The sequence below is a fragment of the Lepidochelys kempii genome, chromosome 19 (assembly GCF_965140265.1).
Source record: "Lepidochelys kempii isolate rLepKem1 chromosome 19, rLepKem1.hap2, whole genome shotgun sequence".
Lineage (NCBI taxonomy): Eukaryota > Metazoa > Chordata > Testudines > Cheloniidae > Lepidochelys > Lepidochelys kempii.
The window spans coordinates 13,117,165-13,136,028 of record NC_133274.1 but is presented as its reverse complement, the minus strand read 5'-3'; the positions used below and the strand labels follow the sequence as shown (position 1 = coordinate 13,136,028).

The 18,864-nt window shown below is 53.5% G+C and overlaps 1 protein-coding gene across 16 annotated transcripts in view; it reads right to left on the bottom strand.

Annotated features, from left to right (window-relative positions):
• The window catches only part of PTPRU (protein tyrosine phosphatase receptor type U), a 320,906-nt gene that overhangs the window by 166,590 nt on the left and 135,452 nt on the right, over positions 1–18,864 (bottom strand). For all 16 annotated transcript variants that reach the window (XM_073317468.1, XM_073317470.1, XM_073317476.1 and 13 more), the window contains exons 3-5: positions 3,444–3,715; positions 2,216–2,297; positions 543–658 (exon numbers count right to left, since the gene is read on the bottom strand). In XM_073317468.1, the coding sequence (XP_073173569.1) occupies positions 543–658; positions 2,216–2,297; positions 3,444–3,715 (470 nt within the window). The remainder of the gene's footprint in view (positions 1–542; positions 659–2,215; positions 2,298–3,443; positions 3,716–18,864) is intronic.

Below are 18,864 nucleotides of genomic sequence, written 5' to 3'. Positions count from 1 at the left end.
CCTCCCCCCACAAGGAATGGCTGGGAATGGCACTGCAGCACCACAAATGCGGAGTCCTGCGGGGGCGCAGGGGGAGGGGTGTGGGTATGGGCCTGGGACTATAACGGCCCACTTCTCCCACTCCTACCTGGGGGTCTGGTCCCGACCGCAAAGAGCACTTTGCCTTGGAGAGGGTGGCAGGCTGGGCCTCTGAGGGAGGGCTGGTTATGGGTGGGGCTCCCCCTCATCTGTAGTTTTTGATCTTCCGATGGGACTTCCATGGAAAATAGGGAGAGGGTCCCCCACCCCATCCCTCACTGTTCATTTCCTTCCCCCTCCCTGTGCTCCAGAGTGGGCCGTACAGCCCTGCCCCTGAGTACAATCCAGTCCGTGGGGCTGAGCCAGTCACAGCCCCACAGCCCTCAGTCCAGGGCACCGTGCAGCAGTGAGGCGGGGAAGGAGCCGACTCCGTCTCAGGGAGTTCCGGGGGGTGCAGGGGAGCCAGCGAAAGGCTCTACGCTGACAGAGCAGCCCCCCTCCCCCCCATCCCACCCCTCAGTTACCTGCATGAGGAACCTCTCCGCCTCCAGCACCTTCCCGGCTGCCACGCACTGGAAGGTGGCATTCTGCCCAGCGTTGACCTCCACGTCGCCCAGGCGGGAGAAATGAGGCACTTTGGCTGCCAGAACAGAGGGGCAGAGAGTCACACGGGGATCCAGGCACTTCGGCTACTGTGCAGCTACCTGCCAGTACTTTCCCTCTCCCCAGCGAACTCCCCAATGCACCCATGAAACAAGGTGCTGGATCCCAGGAGCACAAAGCCAGACCAGGCTCTGGGTCTGCAGCTGAGATGTGGCTGCTTTCCTGCTCTGGGTTAAAGGCTTTACCAGGAGCTGGACCATTTAATAATCATTATTAATTAGCTAAGGGCCTGAAACAAAGAACCCAATATTCAGATCCAAACTCTGCGGCTCCCTCCCCCACCATTTGGATAGGTTAGAAGTAATCAATGCTCATGCTTCAGAACTTCATTTATTTTGGGGGGCAGGAAGAAATTTTCTCCCATAGCTGCAACGTGGCCCAAATAGCCAAGTGCTTTGTGGGAGGCATTTTCACCTTTCTCTGTAGCATCAGGTATAGATGACCATCAGATCCAGACTGTCGGACTTAATGGAGCGAGGTCTGCAGCCTGGATATACAAATCCTCACTGCTGATATTCTATGGTGCAACCACTCTAGGGTATACAAACCACGTAGCCCGGGAAACTTAAGGCATGGAGGAGATTGCAGGGGACCCTGTGACATCATAAGCTCAGCTGCAAGTTGGGAGCCAGTACAGTCCTGTACCCTTGAAATCCCACCTGCCATGCAGGGGTTTTCCATTGGATGGCACTGATTTCCTGCAGAGCCCTCCCTCCCTGCAGGGACGGCACCAGGGCTGGGAGAAGCACGGGGTGAACCCCCCAACCCACACTGGAACTGTCTGGCTTTTCAGAGCCACTATTTAGCAAGAGGGCCCAGATGCACCTTGCACTCTGTTGCCTCATCCTGTCTGCGAGGTGTTAGCTCCCTTCCCCAGCGGCCAGCCCCAGACAACTTGTCCCTTCTCCCCTCTGGAGCTGTCCCTTTTAAAGGGGACATGTAGGCCTGACGTTTAGCCTGTGTTCTCCCAGGAGAAGGAGCAGAGCTGTGGTTTGTGTCCCATCAATGTAGACGCTCATTGGGGGGAGATTCAGCCATTCCCCTGCAGTGTCAAGAGTCCCAGCTCAAGGCCTGGGGTCTCCACAGTGAGATAAATATCTCAGCCTTGCTGACCACATCTGCCCCACTGGGCATCCACCCAGCACCCTGCCCAGCATGCATGCGGCTCAGTACGACCAAGCAGTCCTGCCAGGCACTATTCACTAGGCTGCTCTCCCGCCTGGCCCTGGCCAGTGCTAGCCAGTGGTTCCCAGCCCCTGAGGGCTCCTGCTTTTCTGACTAGGAGATGGCTGCCCACCCGCCTTGCTGATGAAAGACGCCCACCTCACAGCCCCAACCACCATGTCCCTTCCTCCGCAGCAGCTGCTCCTGGAGCATCCCCCTTTGGCCCTGCTCCGACAGCAGGTCATTAATGCTCGCGGCATCCAATTCACAGAGTCCCGCCAAGTGGCTCATTAGCGGGACACATCATTGGCAGCATGAGGGCTGGCCCCTGTCAGGAAGGAGGCTGTAGCCAGGGTGCTGCGATACTCACAGCATGGATAATTCAAGAGCAAGATGTCATCCAAGCCAAGGTATCCTCTGCGCTCGCCAGAGATCACCGCCTCAAACAGGACCTGGGGGCAATCAGACATGTGCCTGTCATTGAGGTGATCTGCTGCCCCCAGCCATGGGCAAGGTCACACTGGCACGGGAAGGGCCTGGAGACGAGCAGAGTTGGGCGCAAGCCCCCGAGGGATGCAGCATCTTAATCATGGGCCTGGCCTTATCTTAACAACAGGCTGATCCAAATCCCTGCAGCCGACTGCCCCGAACTCTGGAGCCAGATTTGAATTCTGCAGCCTGGGTCCATGTCTTGGCTTGGATCAAACCGTTACCAAAAGGAAACTAGATGATTGTTCGTTTTAATAGTTCTTCATGTCGGCGCTGCTCCCCACTGCCCCCCGGGCACCTGCTGCCATGGGAAGCCAAGGAGCCGAAATACAGAGGGGGCTCACTCTCCTGCTATACCCAGCCTGGCTGGCAGCTAGACATGCCAGCCCACTGAGCACAGAGCGCTCCCAAGAGCCCCCGCTTCACAGCACTAAGCAGCTCAGACAGACACAACATCAGTGCTTCTCACGACTGGACCTCCGGGGCTTGCGGGGCGGGAAGAAAAGGGGGCACACCTCACTGGCTGGGCAGCAGCACAATTTAGGGGCAGGGTTGGGATGGCACAGGAGCTACAGGCTAGGAGTGAGGGGCACTGGCAAGTTAGGCAGAGGGGAGGGGAGCCCAGGGCTGGAATAGCCAGTGGGGCTGTGGGTTGGTATGTACCGGCGTGATGAGGGGCCCAGGGCTGGAATAGCTGGTGTGGCTTTGAGTTAGGATTGAGGGGTACCAGAGTAATGGGGGGCCCAGGGCTGGAATAGAAAGGGGGGCTGTGGGTTGGGATTGAGGGGTACCAGAGTAATGGGGGGCCCAGCACTGGAATAGTAAGGGGGTTGTGGGTCATCAGTGAGGCAGCTGTGAGAGTTTTTCAGGAGTAGGGCCCCTGGGCACCGCCAAGGGCTCAGCATCAAGCCCTGCAATAGCTTGAGTGTGGTGTCCCTTGGCGCCCTGCCGGAGGGCTGCGTGGCAGTGAGTTCAAAGGCCTCTCTCTCCTCCAGGGCCCATTCAGCTCAGTTACTGTCTGCTTAAGTCCCCTCCAGGCCCCAAATCACCCTGCTGCCTCTGCAAGACCATCTCCCCACCTCCTGTCGTGAGGGATGCTTCCAACCCACCTGGTACTCGTTGGGCCAAAACATGCTGACCGCCAGCTCAGCCTGGTGCCACTGCCGCCCGTGGGAGCCGGACACGTTCCACACCAGGCTGCCCAGTGCGCCCCCGTTCACCTTCACGTAGACGTTGAGGGAGCCGGGGCTGTGGCCGTCCCGGCTGTACATGAAGTAGCTGAACTGGAGGCAGTGAGTGTCATTCTCACTCAGCGTCTGGAAGAGGAGGTGAGCTTTCTGTCCTGGCACATGCTGGGAGGAGTTGACCATCAGGTAGGAACCTGCGAGGAAGAGGCAGGAGAATGAGGAGGGTTTATCGGCTCAGCGGCACCCAGTCACCCGGGGATCTGTGTGCGTCAGACTCCCTGCCCATGGCTGCCGTAGTCTAGCCCCCTGGCCATTGTGTGCCCTCCGCATGCTGAATCCCCGACCCTCTCTCTTGGACCGCTCCATCCATATCGGGACTCACAGTTGCATGAATCCTGCCATGCCAGCCAGCAATGCTCCAATTGACTGCCTCTGCCCACCTTGAGAGCCAAATCTGTTACTGCTGACCACTGGGTGTTTTCAGTGCGACGCGATAGCCTTGGCCTAGCCCACTGACTTGGGGACTGCAAGTCTGGAGATCAGCTCTTCATTTCTTCTTTCATTCTCCCCCCTTACCCCTGGTGCAGCCAGCCAGTTCCCAGCACCCTCTCGCTCCTCCTTCAAAGCCACTTCTACCAGTGGCTCATTCTTGTCCCCATTCATGTCTCCACCCACGCCTAGGCCCGAAGGGCTCTCCCATGTCCCATCTTTGTTTGGCATGGCTCTCTTGGTGTATGCAGTCAGGGAGCGTGACTGCAGCTCCAGCTGGCATACCTGAGCTAACTTTAATCGAGCTAGCTCGGGTCCTGGAAGAGTGATGAGCTGGCTACGCAAGGTACAAGGCAATGGTGAACGGGACCCTAAACCCAGCTACTCCTACTCCCGGGCAGAGGGGCTGAAGGACGAGCTCTGCAGTGCAGGTAAGTGCTATTTTTGCACCTCCCCTCCCATGCAATTGATGTGTTTCCTTTGGCTCCACGCCTCCTCCTGGCAAATCACTGCTATCGAGCTCTCTGACATCTCCTTGGCTTAACAAGCAGGCAGCTGGCCTGGGAAAGCTGCTCAGGCAGTGACTGATGTTTCGATGCGTTATTAGCTGGGGCAGAGAACCTGTTACACTTGCTCCTTGTTCCCCTGCCCAGCCTCAACATCACCCCGTGGCCGCTCAGCCTGCCAGGAGAGATTACAGCCAATGGAAGGAGACTGACCCTCCCATGTCAGGCAGAGGATTAAGGGAAGTGCTTGGTGGCTGCTGGTGCCCCAAATACTGGGTGCACAGAGACAGGAAGCATGCAGGACCAGCGGGAAGCATCTTCCTACTGGAGATGCTCCATGTCCAACCTCAGGCCATGCCAGCAAGGGAGCAGTCCATGGCATTGCCCCGCCTCACAAAGACAGGTGCAAAGAGGACAAGGAGGGGAAGGAAAACCCCAGTGCAAGAGCCGCTCCCCACACCATAGGGTCTGTCTACATTACAATGGGAGGAGCGACTGCAGCATGCGTAGCTGTACTCCCGCTAGCTTTGATCTGGCTAGCTCGAGTACCAATAGCAGCCCGTACCGCTGCCCCTGCTGCCGTGACCTCACACGCTATCGGTACAGGAGCTTGCCAGATCAAAGCTCGCTCGGGGATGGCTACCCGTGCTGCAGCCACACCTCCCATTGCAGTGCAGACAGACCCACAGAAGCTGGGCATGTGCCCATCTCTCCTCCCAGCCGTCTCTGCTGCGGCTCCCCCACAGATGAACTGAACTCTCTGACCCAGGCCATAGCTAGAGAGTGGCTGGAGGGCAGGGGGGGAACAGACTTCACAGCAGGTTCGACTGGGACTGGAGCGCAGGAGCCTCAGGATAGGCTCAAATCCCACCTTCGACACTGACTCTCTCTGTAGCCTGGGACAAGTTACTTAGCATCCCTGCCTCAGTTTTCCCATCTGTGCTTCCCTACCTCCCAAGGGCAGAGGCGGGATAAACGAATGTCCAAAGGGGACGAAAAACCCGGCAGTCCTGGTCATTTAAAACTCCCATCCATCTGACAGGGCATTCACACTGGATAACACCCAGTACCTGTAAAAATAAGACACTGCCCTCCTTCCTGCAGGAGAGTGTGTTTCAAAGGGCTGGGTACCCAGTGCAAGAACCTCAGTAACACAGGATGGGAGAGCAGCTCTAAGTGTTGTTATTTAACAGGGGGCTGTCTTATAATGAAAAGGCCCCCGTGATTAGGGCATCACAGGATATAGGGACCTGAGAGATGTCCTCATTTCTCCCTCTCTGCCTCAATCCCCAGTGTATGATGCCTGTCTCAGAGCACACACATCCCTCGGTGCCAGCAGACTGCTCTGCTCTCTGAGGATGTTCAGACCCATGTGGCAATATGAGCTTTTCAGCCGTGAGTCAGCTTTTGTAGCCAGAAAGCTGTGCCGGGCTGTCCCCTTCCCCTGCCCCATAAGCAGGGGGCTCCCTGGCTCTCCAATACTCCCACATCACATTGCTTGCTGCGCCACTGGAAGACACTTGAACATGGTGACCGAGATGAGGGCAGTATAAGAACCTGAACAGAACCAAACCACCCCGCAGTTCCGTTGCCGTCACGAGGGTTCCCTCGACATCTTGCTGATTCTTGCTGCCTAACGTCCCTAAGATACGGCCTTTCCTATCCATCCGCACAGCTATGACTCTCACCCAGGCCCTCATTATCTTGCGTCTTGATCACTCCAAGAGCCTTCTCTCAGGCCTGGGCAAAGGCAGCCTTGCCCCGATCGGATCCGTTCAGAATGCTGCTCAAAGACCATTTCCTACCGTACTGCTTTGACCAGATCATCCCCCTCTTTGCATCCATCCACTGGCTCCCCCTTCTCCATGGCATCAAACACTAGCTGCTTGTATTCACCTTGAAAGCCTTTCACGGTATATCTCCACCCTACCTATCATCTCTCATTCGTAGGGCCCTACCAAATTCACGGCCATGAAAAACATGTCACAGGCCGTGAAATCTGGTCTTTTGTGTGCTTTTACCCTATACTATATAGATTTCACAGGGGAGACCAGTGTTTCTCAAACTGGGGGGCCCTGACCCAAAAGGGCATTGCAGGGAGGTCACAGGGTTATTTTAGGGGGGTTGCGGTATTGCCACCCTGACTTCTGCGCTGCCTTCAGAGCTGGGTGGCCGGAAAGTGACAGATGCTGGCCAGGCGCCCAGCTCTGAAGGCAGCGCCCTGCCAGCAGCAGCAGAATTGCCGTCCTTACTTCTGCGCTGCTGCCTTCAGAGCTGGGCGGCCGGAGAGTAGCAGCCGCTGGCTGAGGGCTCAGCTCTGCAGGCAGCAGCGCAGAAGTAAGGGTGGCAATCCCATACCAGGCCACCCTTACTTCTGCGCTGCTGCTGGCAATGGCTCTGCCTTCAGAGCTGGGCTCCCAGCCAGCAGCTGCTACTCTCCAGCTGCCCAGCTCTGAAGGCAGCGCTGCTGCCAAAAGCAGCACAGAAATAAGGGTGGCAGTACTGCAACTCCCCCCCCACACACACAATAACCTTCAACACACACCCCCACACCCACACAACTACTGCTGGGGTCAGGACCCCTACAATTACAACGCCGTGAAATTTCAAATTTAAATAGCTGAAATAATGAAAATAACTATTTTTAAAATCCTATAACCGTGAAATTGACCAAAATGGACCATGAATTTGATAAGGCCCTACTCATTTGCTACTAAGCTGCCGACGCTCACCTCTGATGGCCCAGGATGGCCTCCATCACCCACCTGTTAAATGGTCCAACGACCAGCTTCATGCTTTCTCCCCCTCATGCTGGGGAGGAGTGCCCCATAATCATCTGCAAAGCTGCCTCATGCTCCACCTTCCAATCCCTCCTTAAAACTCACCCTGGCTGTGGTGGCTACAAAAAAACTTTTCAACAGTTAGGCTGCTGCTAATGCAGAGCCCGCTCCCTGTCATGGAGACTGTGACGTCTTGCTCGGGTCGCCCAGAACTGTGAACCACCATGTCACTGCTCTGCCTCAGCAGGAGTGAGCTTTGCTGCTGCTAAACTCTGTAGCAGCCCTCCGCCATGCCAGCCTGTCTGCCTGGCCAGCAAACTCTGCAGGACTCTGCCTGTCCAAACCTGGTCTTGCAGTTAGCAATCAGTGAACCCCAGCTCCCCAGAGACGTCTCTCTGCAGCGGTCAGTCCCTCTCACTGCACGCTCACAGAAGTTATTAATGACAGGTTTCAGAGTAGCAGCCATGTTAGTCTGTATCCGCAAAAAGAAAAGGAGGACTTGTGGCAGCTTAGAGATTAACCAATTTATTTGAGCATAAGCTTTCGTGAGCTACAGCTCACTTCATCGGATGCATCCACTGAATGCATCCCATGAAGTGAGCTGTAGCTCACGAAAGCTTATGCACAAATAAATTTGTTAGTCTCAAAGGTGCCACAAGTCCTCCCTTTCTTTTTGCAGAAGTTATTAAGTTTGCCACCTGCAAAGGGACACAGAGCCCCCATCAGCCTGCTAGGTTAGCTGCCGACCCACACTTTGCTAGAACAGCACTGAGATGGTTTTGTAATAAAACAAGAATAAGTTTATTAACAACGACCACAGGTTCAAGTGATTTCAAGTGAGGGTGAAAGAGACAGACAAGGTTACAGACACAACACGCTTTCTAGTGACTAAAACTTAACTTCAGCAAGCTACAATCATTGTCTCAGCAGGTTTCTCACCAATAGCCAGTTCTCAGTTCCCCCTGGGCTGAGGGATCCACCTTTCTCAGGTGTCAAGAGCTCTGGTCTCTTGTGTCCCTCAGGTGATGGATGCCCAAATCGTTTTCTGTTTCTGCTTCTATTTCCCAAAGGCCATTTCTCTGTTCCAAGAGCCGGGAAGCCTTCCTCGGGTACGGCCTCGAGCCCCTGGTGTGATCATTAAGTGGTCACCACTTGCTAATTTGATGGCTTGTTTCCCGTACTTGTAAATGTGCTTCCATTGTGTCTGGCCTCCCCTTGCGAATTCACAGTGGAGACACAGTCAAGCAGGTGCAACAGCATTCCTCTGTCTCGGGCGGGCTGGGCTAATGCGCTGCTTGCCACCCGCACACACCCACACCCGGCACACGCCTCTACCTGTTTATACACCACCCGTACATGCCCCACACAGCAACATTAATGGCCAGCGTGTTACCAGTCTGCACATGGCCCCTTTCAGACACCGCTAATGACAGCAGTGTGTTGGGGCAATGGGCATGTCAGACCTGATGTTGAGTTGCGGTAAGGGGTGCCCTCTGCCAGCTGTTATTGGGTTAGTGTTATTGATGTGAGTTGCGGTAAGGGGTGCCCTCTGCCAGCTGGCACCGAGGGGCTCCCTGGGTCATAGTAACCAATATTGCCCCATCGGTTCCTGGTTCTCCCCCATCTGTCTGTCTGTATCCATCGGTGGTCTCTTATCTTATACTTAGATTGTCAGCTCCTTGGGGCAGGGACTGTGTTTTTGTTCTAGCGGAATGTGGTCCTGGTCTGTGACTAGGGTTCCTAGCTGCTACGGTAACACAAATAATTCATAATAATAACTAGATAATGAACAAAGGGTTAATGCATTAGCTCTGCAATTTTGAAGCCCTGGATTTACAAATTAAGCCCAATTCTGGTCCCTTTACACTATTTGTAAAGGCCAGAAAGGAACCAGAACGGCCCTCCCAGGGAAACACTCCAAGCACGGGGTCAGTGTAAGGCTCCCGGATGCTGCCCCCGCCCCTCACAGACCCAAGCACAGGGCATGCTGGGGGCAGGAGGGCTGTGTCAGGACAGGATGGGGGCGTGGCCAGAATTCAATTTTCTTTTTTTTTTTCGGGTAGAATTTCAACAAATAACATCCATGTTTACTTGAAAGCATTTTACCTGAATTTTTATCCATTTAAATGTTCGCCATTGCAAGACATAGGGGCAGCCCAGAATGTGGAAACCCCTCGTTCCCCTGGTAATAGCACCAATATCTGGCTCTTTGGTTAGGCTGCCCACCTATCAGGCATGATCTGCAGCACAGCCTGGCATCAGTGGCAGTCTAAGGGACGCCCCAAGGCTGCTGGACTAGCAGGGCAGCTGCAGCGCAGGGTGGAGTGGCAGGGAGGGGAAATCCGACACCGCATCTGCCTAAGCGGACGCAGACACAGCAGCCTGGCTTCCTCAGGCTGTCATATACACCGCACCTGGGCCTGAACTTTGGCTGAACTTGGACAAATGACAGGAAGCTCGTCATCACCCGGCGATGGCTGGGTCCTGTCAGCAAGCCACGGCCCTGTAGCTCCCACCCATCTCAGGATCCTTGGACACTGGGGTGGGTTATGGTATGTGGTGGGGAGGGTGCGAGGCTCACGGTATTTGAAGGTCTGGCGGATGCTTGGAGAGGGGGGTTGATTCCTCTCTTCCCGGGATCTAAACCACAGGGCTGCACACAGGAGTCAGGTGGTCTCGGTCAGCTTACCCTCCCCGCATTGCAAACTGGGAGAGGGTCCCAGCTTGAGGGGGTGGGGGTCTCAGGAGGGAAGGGTCCCCAAGATGGAAAGCTGAGAGCCACTGATCTAAGCTCCTGATCCTCAACCAGTGCAAATGGGTGTAAGGTCCAGGGGCTTCACCTGAGCAGCGCTGATTGACTCCCCTGGGGATCTGGCCCAGGGTTTTGCCCCCAGTGAGCTGCCCAGATTAGAGCACATGCATTTCCATCTGGAGAGCGGGCTGTGCTGTGTACTGGGAACAGAAGTATCCTGTGATCTAGGCTGCCACAAGTCAGGGTCCCACATGCTGTATACAGACCCACGTATTTTTTCCTTAGCATATTCCCCTCCCCTCCCACCTGCTGCCTTTGACCCTATTTTCCACTGGATGCTTTTCCCCTCCAATCCCCCTTGTTCAACTGTCCCCCTTCCCAGAGTCCAGATCCAACAATCTGCCAGGCCCTGTCACCTTTCACACGCCCCATGTTGAGTGGGTTTGGTATTAGGAAAACCAGCTCCCCAGGCCCAGCCTGACAGGGACCTGGAGCCAGGCTCCTGAGGGGGATGGTGCCAGAGTTGGGGCATGTCACTTATCCCAGATCTGAGAGGTCTTTATCCTTAATGAGCTCCCAAAGATAGTGTGGTCTTGTGCTCAGAGCAGGGGACTTGGGCTCCATTCCCAGCTCTGCCACTGACATGCTGTTGTGATCATGGGGGCAAAGTCACACAGGCCCAGATTCTTACCTAATGCCCAGTGATTTCAGCAGCAGGTGCCCAAAAACCATGGAGAATCTGGGCCTTGCCCACAGCGTGTCTTGGTTTCCTACTTGCCTTCACAGCCACCAGACTTCTGTGGGAGTGACGCTGGCAGCCGAGGTACTAGCTCATGCCAAGGCCCCTAGGCCTCACTGAACACTGTCAAATGCAGAGCTGGAAACCAGTCTGGCTCACCTGCATGTTAGTATTGCTAAAACAGGGATTAGCTTTATAGAGATGCCTAGCGTTTGGATTTTATGAAATGCTCGTAAATTGTTGCCTGCATTAATCTCATTTACCAGATCAGTATCCCATGCTCTAAGGTAACCTTGAAGTGTTTGCTCTGGAACTCCAAAAGCGTTTGCTATGAAACTGGAAACCCCGCAGCCAGGAGACACATTATTGAGTGTGAAATACCAATGTATCACAAAAGCTGTCACCTCCTGCCCAACACAATTCTACAGACATCAGACAAGCCATTGCGGGTCATCACAGAACAAAAGACTCTGTTGATGGCTCCCCCACACCCATGCAGAGGAGACACATGACCGACTGGTCACTCTGAACTCTGGGGGAAGAGACCAGAATGAGCTTTTTATCTTTATACTCATAGGCACCGACTCCCTGGGTGCTCAGTTTGGTGAAAAAAAATAGTGGGTGCTCAGCACCCACCAGCCACCCACCGATCAGCTGTTCGGCGGCGGACCAGAGGCTCGGGTAACCAGATGTCCCAATTTTATAGGGACAGTCCCAATATTTGGAGTTTTTTCTTACATAGGCTCCTATTATCCCCCCATCCCGTCCCGATTTTTCACACTTGCTGTCTGGTCACCCTACCGGAGGCACTTTGGGGAGGGGGCAGAAAGAAGCTGAGTGAGGGCAGGGCCTTGGGGAAGGGGTGGAGTGGGGCTGGGGCCTCAGGGCGGAGCAGGAGTGGAGCACCCACCTGGAAAAATGAAAGTCTGTGCCTGTGTCCAGAGGTGCCGACTCCGTGGGTGCTCCGCGGCTGGAGCACCCACGGGGAAAAATTGGTGGGTGCAGCAGCTCCCCAACCTGCCCCCCCGCCCCAGCTCACCTCCGCCTCCTCCCCTGAGCGGGCCAACACATCCTGCTTCTCCCCCCTCCCAGCACTTGCACCGCAAAACAGCTGTTTCCCGCAGCAAGCCTGGGAGGGAGGGGGAACGCGGCGCACTTGGGGAAGAGGTGGAGCCAGGGTAGGGATTTGGGGCGGGATCCAATAGGGGCAGGGACCCTGTGTCTTTGCTGTTTGAAATCTTAAGGGAAAAGACTTCTAAATATAAGCAAGAGGTCTTCAGCTGTTCAGCTTGGGTTGGCCCCAAAGGACACACAGAGCTGCTTATTATAGGAGCTTCGATTACCTTTTAGAACCTAAGGCTGTAACTCGTTTGTGTGTGTGTGTGTGTGTTTACCTGCTTTTACCATGCCAATAACTCATTTCTTTTTTTAGTTTATAGATCTTTAGTTAGTTCATTAGAGGACAGGGAGGGTCAGACAGCTGGGAAGGGGGCTCTTCTGAGAGGAGGGCATGTGCTGGTCTTGGAGGGTTTGAGAGCCGGCAGGGGGAATGCTTGTGAGGAGGTAACAAGAAAATGTTGCACCAGGGAAAGGGGTGGACCAGGCCTGAGAGGTCAGGGGGAGAAGGGGGGGCAGGTGTCTCACCACACCTGTATTGCACTGAAAGTGCAATACCAACATCTGGAGAGGAAGCTAGAGCCCTGCACTCCAGGATAGGGCAGGCTCGGGTCTGTCCCTGCTAAATCAGGAGGGTTGGATGCAGAGCACGGCTCTGCAATGTGGATAAGGAGGTTCACCTGGGCTCTTCAGAGGGTTCATTCATCGCTTTCAGCACAGCCTGCCGTCTGCACGCACACACTCTCCAAAGCCCTGGCAGCCACACAGAGCTGGGGCTAAACGCCAGCTCCAGAAGTCCCAAACCTGAGCAAGCCGGGATGAACCCTGAGCTTCCTTCTCCCAAGCCGTGCGCAAGCCCTTCAGCGTCCTCCTCCTCCTGCTGCATGGGCTTCGGTGCTTCCTCCAGGATCCCACTAAAACTGGCCCTGGTAATTGCTTCCATTGCACCAGAGACGCGCTGGCTGTTTTTCTTTAATGCTCACTGCTTGGGCTGCATCGACACTGCCGTCCCTGGCCAGATTTGAACCATTTAATTTCCATTTCCATCATCTCGTATCATTTAACACACAGTCGCTGCTGATTTTAAACTGTGCTCAGCTAGTGAGAGCTTTCATAGGCCGTTAGCTTAACAACTGCCAGTATCTCGGCTCCTGGGCTTTCCGGGATGCCCGCTCGGCTGCCAGATAACGCTCACCATGCACGGCCCCCTGTGTCCATCCACGACTCTCACAGCCTTGCACAAATGACATATTTACCCCTCCTCCCTCCCCACACTCTCTGGGATGCAATGTTATCCCCATTCACCCTTGCGGGAGCAGAGAAAGGACTAAGTGAGGCAACAGAAGAGCTGCCAGCAGAACCTAAGAGTTCTGGCACCGGCCCCTACACTCAGCTCACAGCTAGGAAGAGAGGCTGATGCCACTAAAGGACGTAGGGGTTGTGATGTTGAGCACAGCAACGGCTAACCGTTAGGTACCCAGAAAACCACTGGCACAACAACGGGCTCCACAAAGGCTGCATGCGGTGCTGAGACTCCCTTGACAATGAATTGGGAGAAGTGCTAGCTTCCTCCGGTTCATGGATTTCACTGGGGCTTAGGCGTAAGACAGGCGTCCGGACGGCTAGAGGGAGGGCGAGCAGTGCACATGCCCAGAGGCAGAAATTTCGGCACCAGGGGAAACTCTGACAGCAAAAATTCAGGCGCTGAGTGAGTTTAGGCCCCTATGGGGTTAGGTGGCAGCCGAACATGGGTTTTGTAGAGAGCAGCAGCACCTAAATCTGGGGTTTAGGCACCTAAGTATCTTTGTGCGTCTGGACCAGAACGAAGGATTCTTGATTCCCAGCCTCCTCCAGTCCATAAACAACCCCCATCCCTCCGAGTTAGGAATAAAACCCAGGAGTCCTGGCAGCCAGCCTCTCTGCTCTGTCCCGACTAAATGACACTCAGCTCACACAGGTAGGCACAGAACCATGGAGTCTTGATTCCCAGCTCCCTCCTGCACTAACCCCTAAGCTACACCTCCCAAGTTAGGAACAGAATCCAGTAGTCCTGGCCCCTTGCTTTAACCCCCAGACCATACATGTAGCCATCACACTGCAGCAAAAGCCAGGGGCAGCTGCCAGAGAGCAATAAGGTCAGGCACAGAAAGGTGATGCTGACAGGACTGGCCCAGCGGTTAGCGTGCGTCTGAATCGCAGACCTGATCGCCTAGAGTCTCAAGCCACCAAGGCCGAGGACACAGTAAAATGAAAATGAGATTGTTAATGTTCTTTCCATTTTAATAACGCCGGATGCTGTAACTAACCGAGCCAAGTCATTTATTTAAATCTACCATTGTTTTCTTGACAGTGGCCCTTTAATTATTAATAGCTTTTACCACTGTTTAATTTAAAATAATCCACATTATTCTCTTCCAAGAACTCTCCCCTGGCAACTCAGGCTTGCAGGAAAGGACAATAGTGTAATAAAAGGGCTAATGCATGCATGCACCGCTGCCCTCCACTGTATGAAATCAGAACTACTCAACTGTGTGTCATAGGCCCCATACTGCTAGCAGCTTAGGGAGATTCTCTTTTAGCTCAGTTAGCAGGGATCTGAATTCCAGTTTGGAGTGTGCCGCCAAGAAGTTGCATGTGGCCATGGATCTGTGACAATGTTGCTTTTTGCAGTTACAGGGTTTTTTGCTTTTTGGTTAGATTAATAGGGAGCCATTTTTCTCTGTGATTTCATCAGCTGCTTGCAGATGTGTGAAAAAAATCCCAGCCCTTGGCCAAAGTGGCACAGGGAAGGGGGAGAGCAGGTGGGAAGCATGGAATGGTGGGGTCTGTCCATTTGCCAAAGGGGGGGAAAAATAGATTTTTCAGGGAGTGTGAAAGGTGCACGCTGCAGGTGAGAGATGTCCTGAGAAACTGCCACATCATGATGAACCCAGGTCTGCAGAACACAGGCCTAACGGCCAGACAGATCTGTCTCGCTCACATACAGCAAGGCCTAGAACCCTCCTCCTTCAGCCCCCAAAGAACCACATTCCTCCAAACCATTGGGCTAAGGGTGAGCTGATCACCCCAGCAGCAGCAAGTCCCTCATCCCTTCTGTGTGCAGTCACAAGAGGGCAACATGACTCCTTCCTAAGCACACACAGGGCCAGATCCTTGGCTGGGGTAAATCAACATAGAGCCACTGAAGTCTACACAGCTGCACCAATATACCCCAGCCGAGGATCTGGCCCACTAAGCACACCATGTACCCCGTCTGTAGAGCTCTTTCTCCAAGGACAACAGAGAGGCCCCATTTATCCCTATCTGAGGAAAGGGGAAACTGAGGCAGGGATACGATTAAACCAACGTGCCAGCACAACAGCTAGGACCAGAAGGAAGGTCTCCTCAGTGGGAGTCTAGCACCCTGTACACACTGCCTCTTAGCCAGCCCTCCTGTTGTCAGGGCTCTAGAGGGTTTGCTTACCCGCCCCCCACAACACACACACACACTTTTTATTAATGAAACCACCCCTCTGGACCCAACATCCCTGTACAGTGTTTTAGGCTGATGTGGGGAGAAGACGGTGTAATTGGTGGGAGTCAAATTCTATCGAGGGAGGCAAAGCTAATATGTAGATTTCTTTCTCTCTCTCCCCTCTTCCGTCCCTGCCTGTGCATCCCCCTCTCCCCAGAAAAACTATTCCTGCGCTAATGAGATTGGCTCCATTTGGCCCAGAAAAAACAGGGGCCCTGAGAGCCATCACCAGCCCACTCTGACATCTGAACCACAGCCAAAGGCCGTCTTCCGAAAGCAATCGCTCTCCCTGTCCAATCTGCCAGGGGCTCATTAATAAATGAAAGCCTCGCCTCTCCCCCAAAAAGCCAGACAACGAAGTGAGACTAAAATTAACCTGCTGGAGAGAACTCAGAGAAATGACATCGCAGCCAAGGCAGGGAGGACGTGCGCAGGCCCCTGGCATCAGGCATAGAAAGGAGCTGGGAGATATTTGGCTACGTCCACATGGACCAGTACTGCATTGGCCAGGGAAGGATTGAGACCTGTTGGGGCTTATCCATCTCTAACTCCAGTTTACACTGTACAGGTTCTCATCCTGTCCTTATCACCACCGACCTGAGCACCTTCCAGCCAGGCATGATGCTAGCTTACTAACATGTGTGGTTCGTCCTGTCTCCGGGGGGACTATTCGGAAGGCGTTCTGTGCAGACTGCTCTGTTTTTAGGGAAGCAACGGCAGGGCAGAGAAGACTGTCTCGCTATTCTGGAAGGTGACGGATGGCTCCTGGGAAAGCTCATTCCAGTCTCAGACCGGCCCCCGAGAAGGCTCTGTCTCCTGCCCAGATGAGGTTTATCCCTTAGGGTCTAGGAGCAATTGCCTTTGTTCCAGTTCCCAGCGCATCCCCACCCCACCTCCGTTTCACCTTTCAGGAGGTCATATCAAACAGCCATGGGCAGCTGATGTGACGGTGGCATGAATTCAGCTCAGCTGCAAAACGTCAGATTGGCCCTGGCTTGTGAACATGCGCTGATCTCTGAGGGCCAAATCCCAAGCTGGAGTAAATCAGTGTCGCTCCATGCACTGATTTACACCAGGAGGGGATCTGGTCTGGAACAAAACCCAAAGCCTGGTGAGTTCCAGGGGGTGCTGCAATGAAACAGACACACATTCTTCTCCTGAGGCATCTGGCCCAGCGGCAGCACAGAGTCACCACCAGGCCTTGGACAGAGCTGTCTGCCCTTCCCTCAGCAATCCCAGAGGCATGTGGGGTGGGGCATATTACTACTAAGGGACAGGATCCAGGAAGGGTGACAGAAGGGGGCTTTTATGCCAAGGACAGGAAGGATGGTCCAGTGGTGAAGATGGAAGCTATGGCCCTCAGAGACCTGGCTTTCAAGTCTCTACTGCTACAGCCTTCCAGGGTGACCTTGGGCAAGGTAATTAGCCTCTCTGTGCCTCTGCTCCCCATCTATATAGTGGGTGTAGTGAGGATCGATATACTACAGATTGCTGAGGTACAGTGGCATTGGTAGACAGAGGCAGTTGGGAGTCATGGTGAGGCACCTAGGAGGAGTATCTTACTGTGTGTGCTTATCTAAAGCTGTAAGCGAAGCTCGGGAGGGTGGTACGTTCCCACACACCCCACCAGCTACCTGTTACCAGCACTCCCAGGGCACAGACAGGGATGCTGAGCCTTCGCAAAGCCCATCGCAGCTGCTTCCACGCATTAGGCTTGAGCAATGCTATTCCCAAGCCACTTCCCCACTAGGGGAGTAGTAACAACAATTAGCAATATAAGTAAGGGCTAGATGGTAGGGAGGATTCAACATCTGGAACCTGAGCCACGTACACCACTCATTGAGAGAGCTCGAGAGTAAACCCTCAAGCACAGTGCACGTTTGGATCAACAGCTGAGCAGCGCCGACGGCGCATGGGAACAGCACCCCCAACTTCCCAGCCTTTTAGGGAAACACTCAGAGCACAGCTCCAAGCAAGTGGAGAACTCCGGCAATTCCAGGAGGTAACGCAGACTGGGCCAAATTCTCAGAAGAGCGCAGGGTCATGTTTTCTTGACCCCCAGCAATTCCCACTGTGGACACTTTGGGCTAGATTTTCATAGGTGCCTGGCCCCCAGCATCTGTTGAAAATCTGGCCATGTATTTAGAAGAATATGAGAGGGAAGTTCCTCTGCCCCCAACACTGGGATGATATCCCAAAAACTAGAGAAAAGGAGCCCAGAGTATGGCTATTCTTATAACACCACCCTGCTACAAATGCCATTTGAATGGCTGAACACACTACAGTAGCTCTAATGTACTTAGAGATCTAAGTAGTAAATTGATGTCTTGTGGCCAGATGGGATTCAAGAGATCTGCCACAGACCTCCCTGTGTGACCTCGGGCAAGTCACTTAATCTCTCTGTGGCTCAATTCCCCAACTGTACAGTAATGTATTCTTTCTCCCACCCCTTGTGTCCTTACATTGCAAGCTCTTTGGGAGTGGGAATGTCTCTGACTCCATATGGCGAAAGAGACTAGTATCATGCTGGGGTGTATTAATAGAAAGGTCGTATGTGAGACATGGGAGATAATTGTTCTACTCTACACAGCACGGGTGAGGCCTCAGCTGGGGTACTGTGTCCAGTTGTGGGAGCCACACTTTAGGGAAGATGTGGACAAACTGGAGAGTCCAGAGAAGAGCAAGAGAAATGAGGTCAGGTTTTCTCAGCCTTTTATATGAGGAAATGTTGTTGTTTTTTAAAGGGGGTGGGGCATGTTTAGTCTGGAGAAATAAAGACTGAGGAGGAAAATGACAATGGTCTTCAAATATGTTAAGGGTCTGTTTATAAAGAGGACTGTGTTCTCAGCTCAGGGGGCTGGGCTTGATGACTTCTCAAGGCCCTTGCAGCCTGACATGTCTTTGATTCTGTGATCTGTACGGTGCCTGGCACAAAGGGCTTGGTTGGAGCAATGCCATGAGGTGTAAAAAATTATTTTAAAATGGAATAGGTCTTTAAAACTCATCTTAATCTAATCTGGGAACACAAACACTGAAATGCTTTAATTATAACGGGCTGGCTATTGCATGGTGTTACGACAGGGCAGATTCAAAGTTGTTTGGATGCCTTAACTATGCATTTCTGACCTTAATAAAAAGAAAACTCAACAAAAAGGTTTTTTTAGTGTAACTACAGCTCTGAATTTCCTGGGTTTATAATTGGTTTGGGGGATAATTACAACATCCCTGTTGCAATTAACTTACTGTTAAGTTACTGGTACAGCCTCTCAACCTTAAAAACACTGCATTACAGTGAAGTTATGAGAGACAATAACAACAGCATTCCACAGTAACTGCCACACATTTTCATCACCCTCAAGGCAAACCCCAAAGGGAAGCGGCCTCCTTGCAGACCCAGCACCACCCAGATCGATCTCTAGCTAGGTCCTTAAGGTGACTTGACTGGAT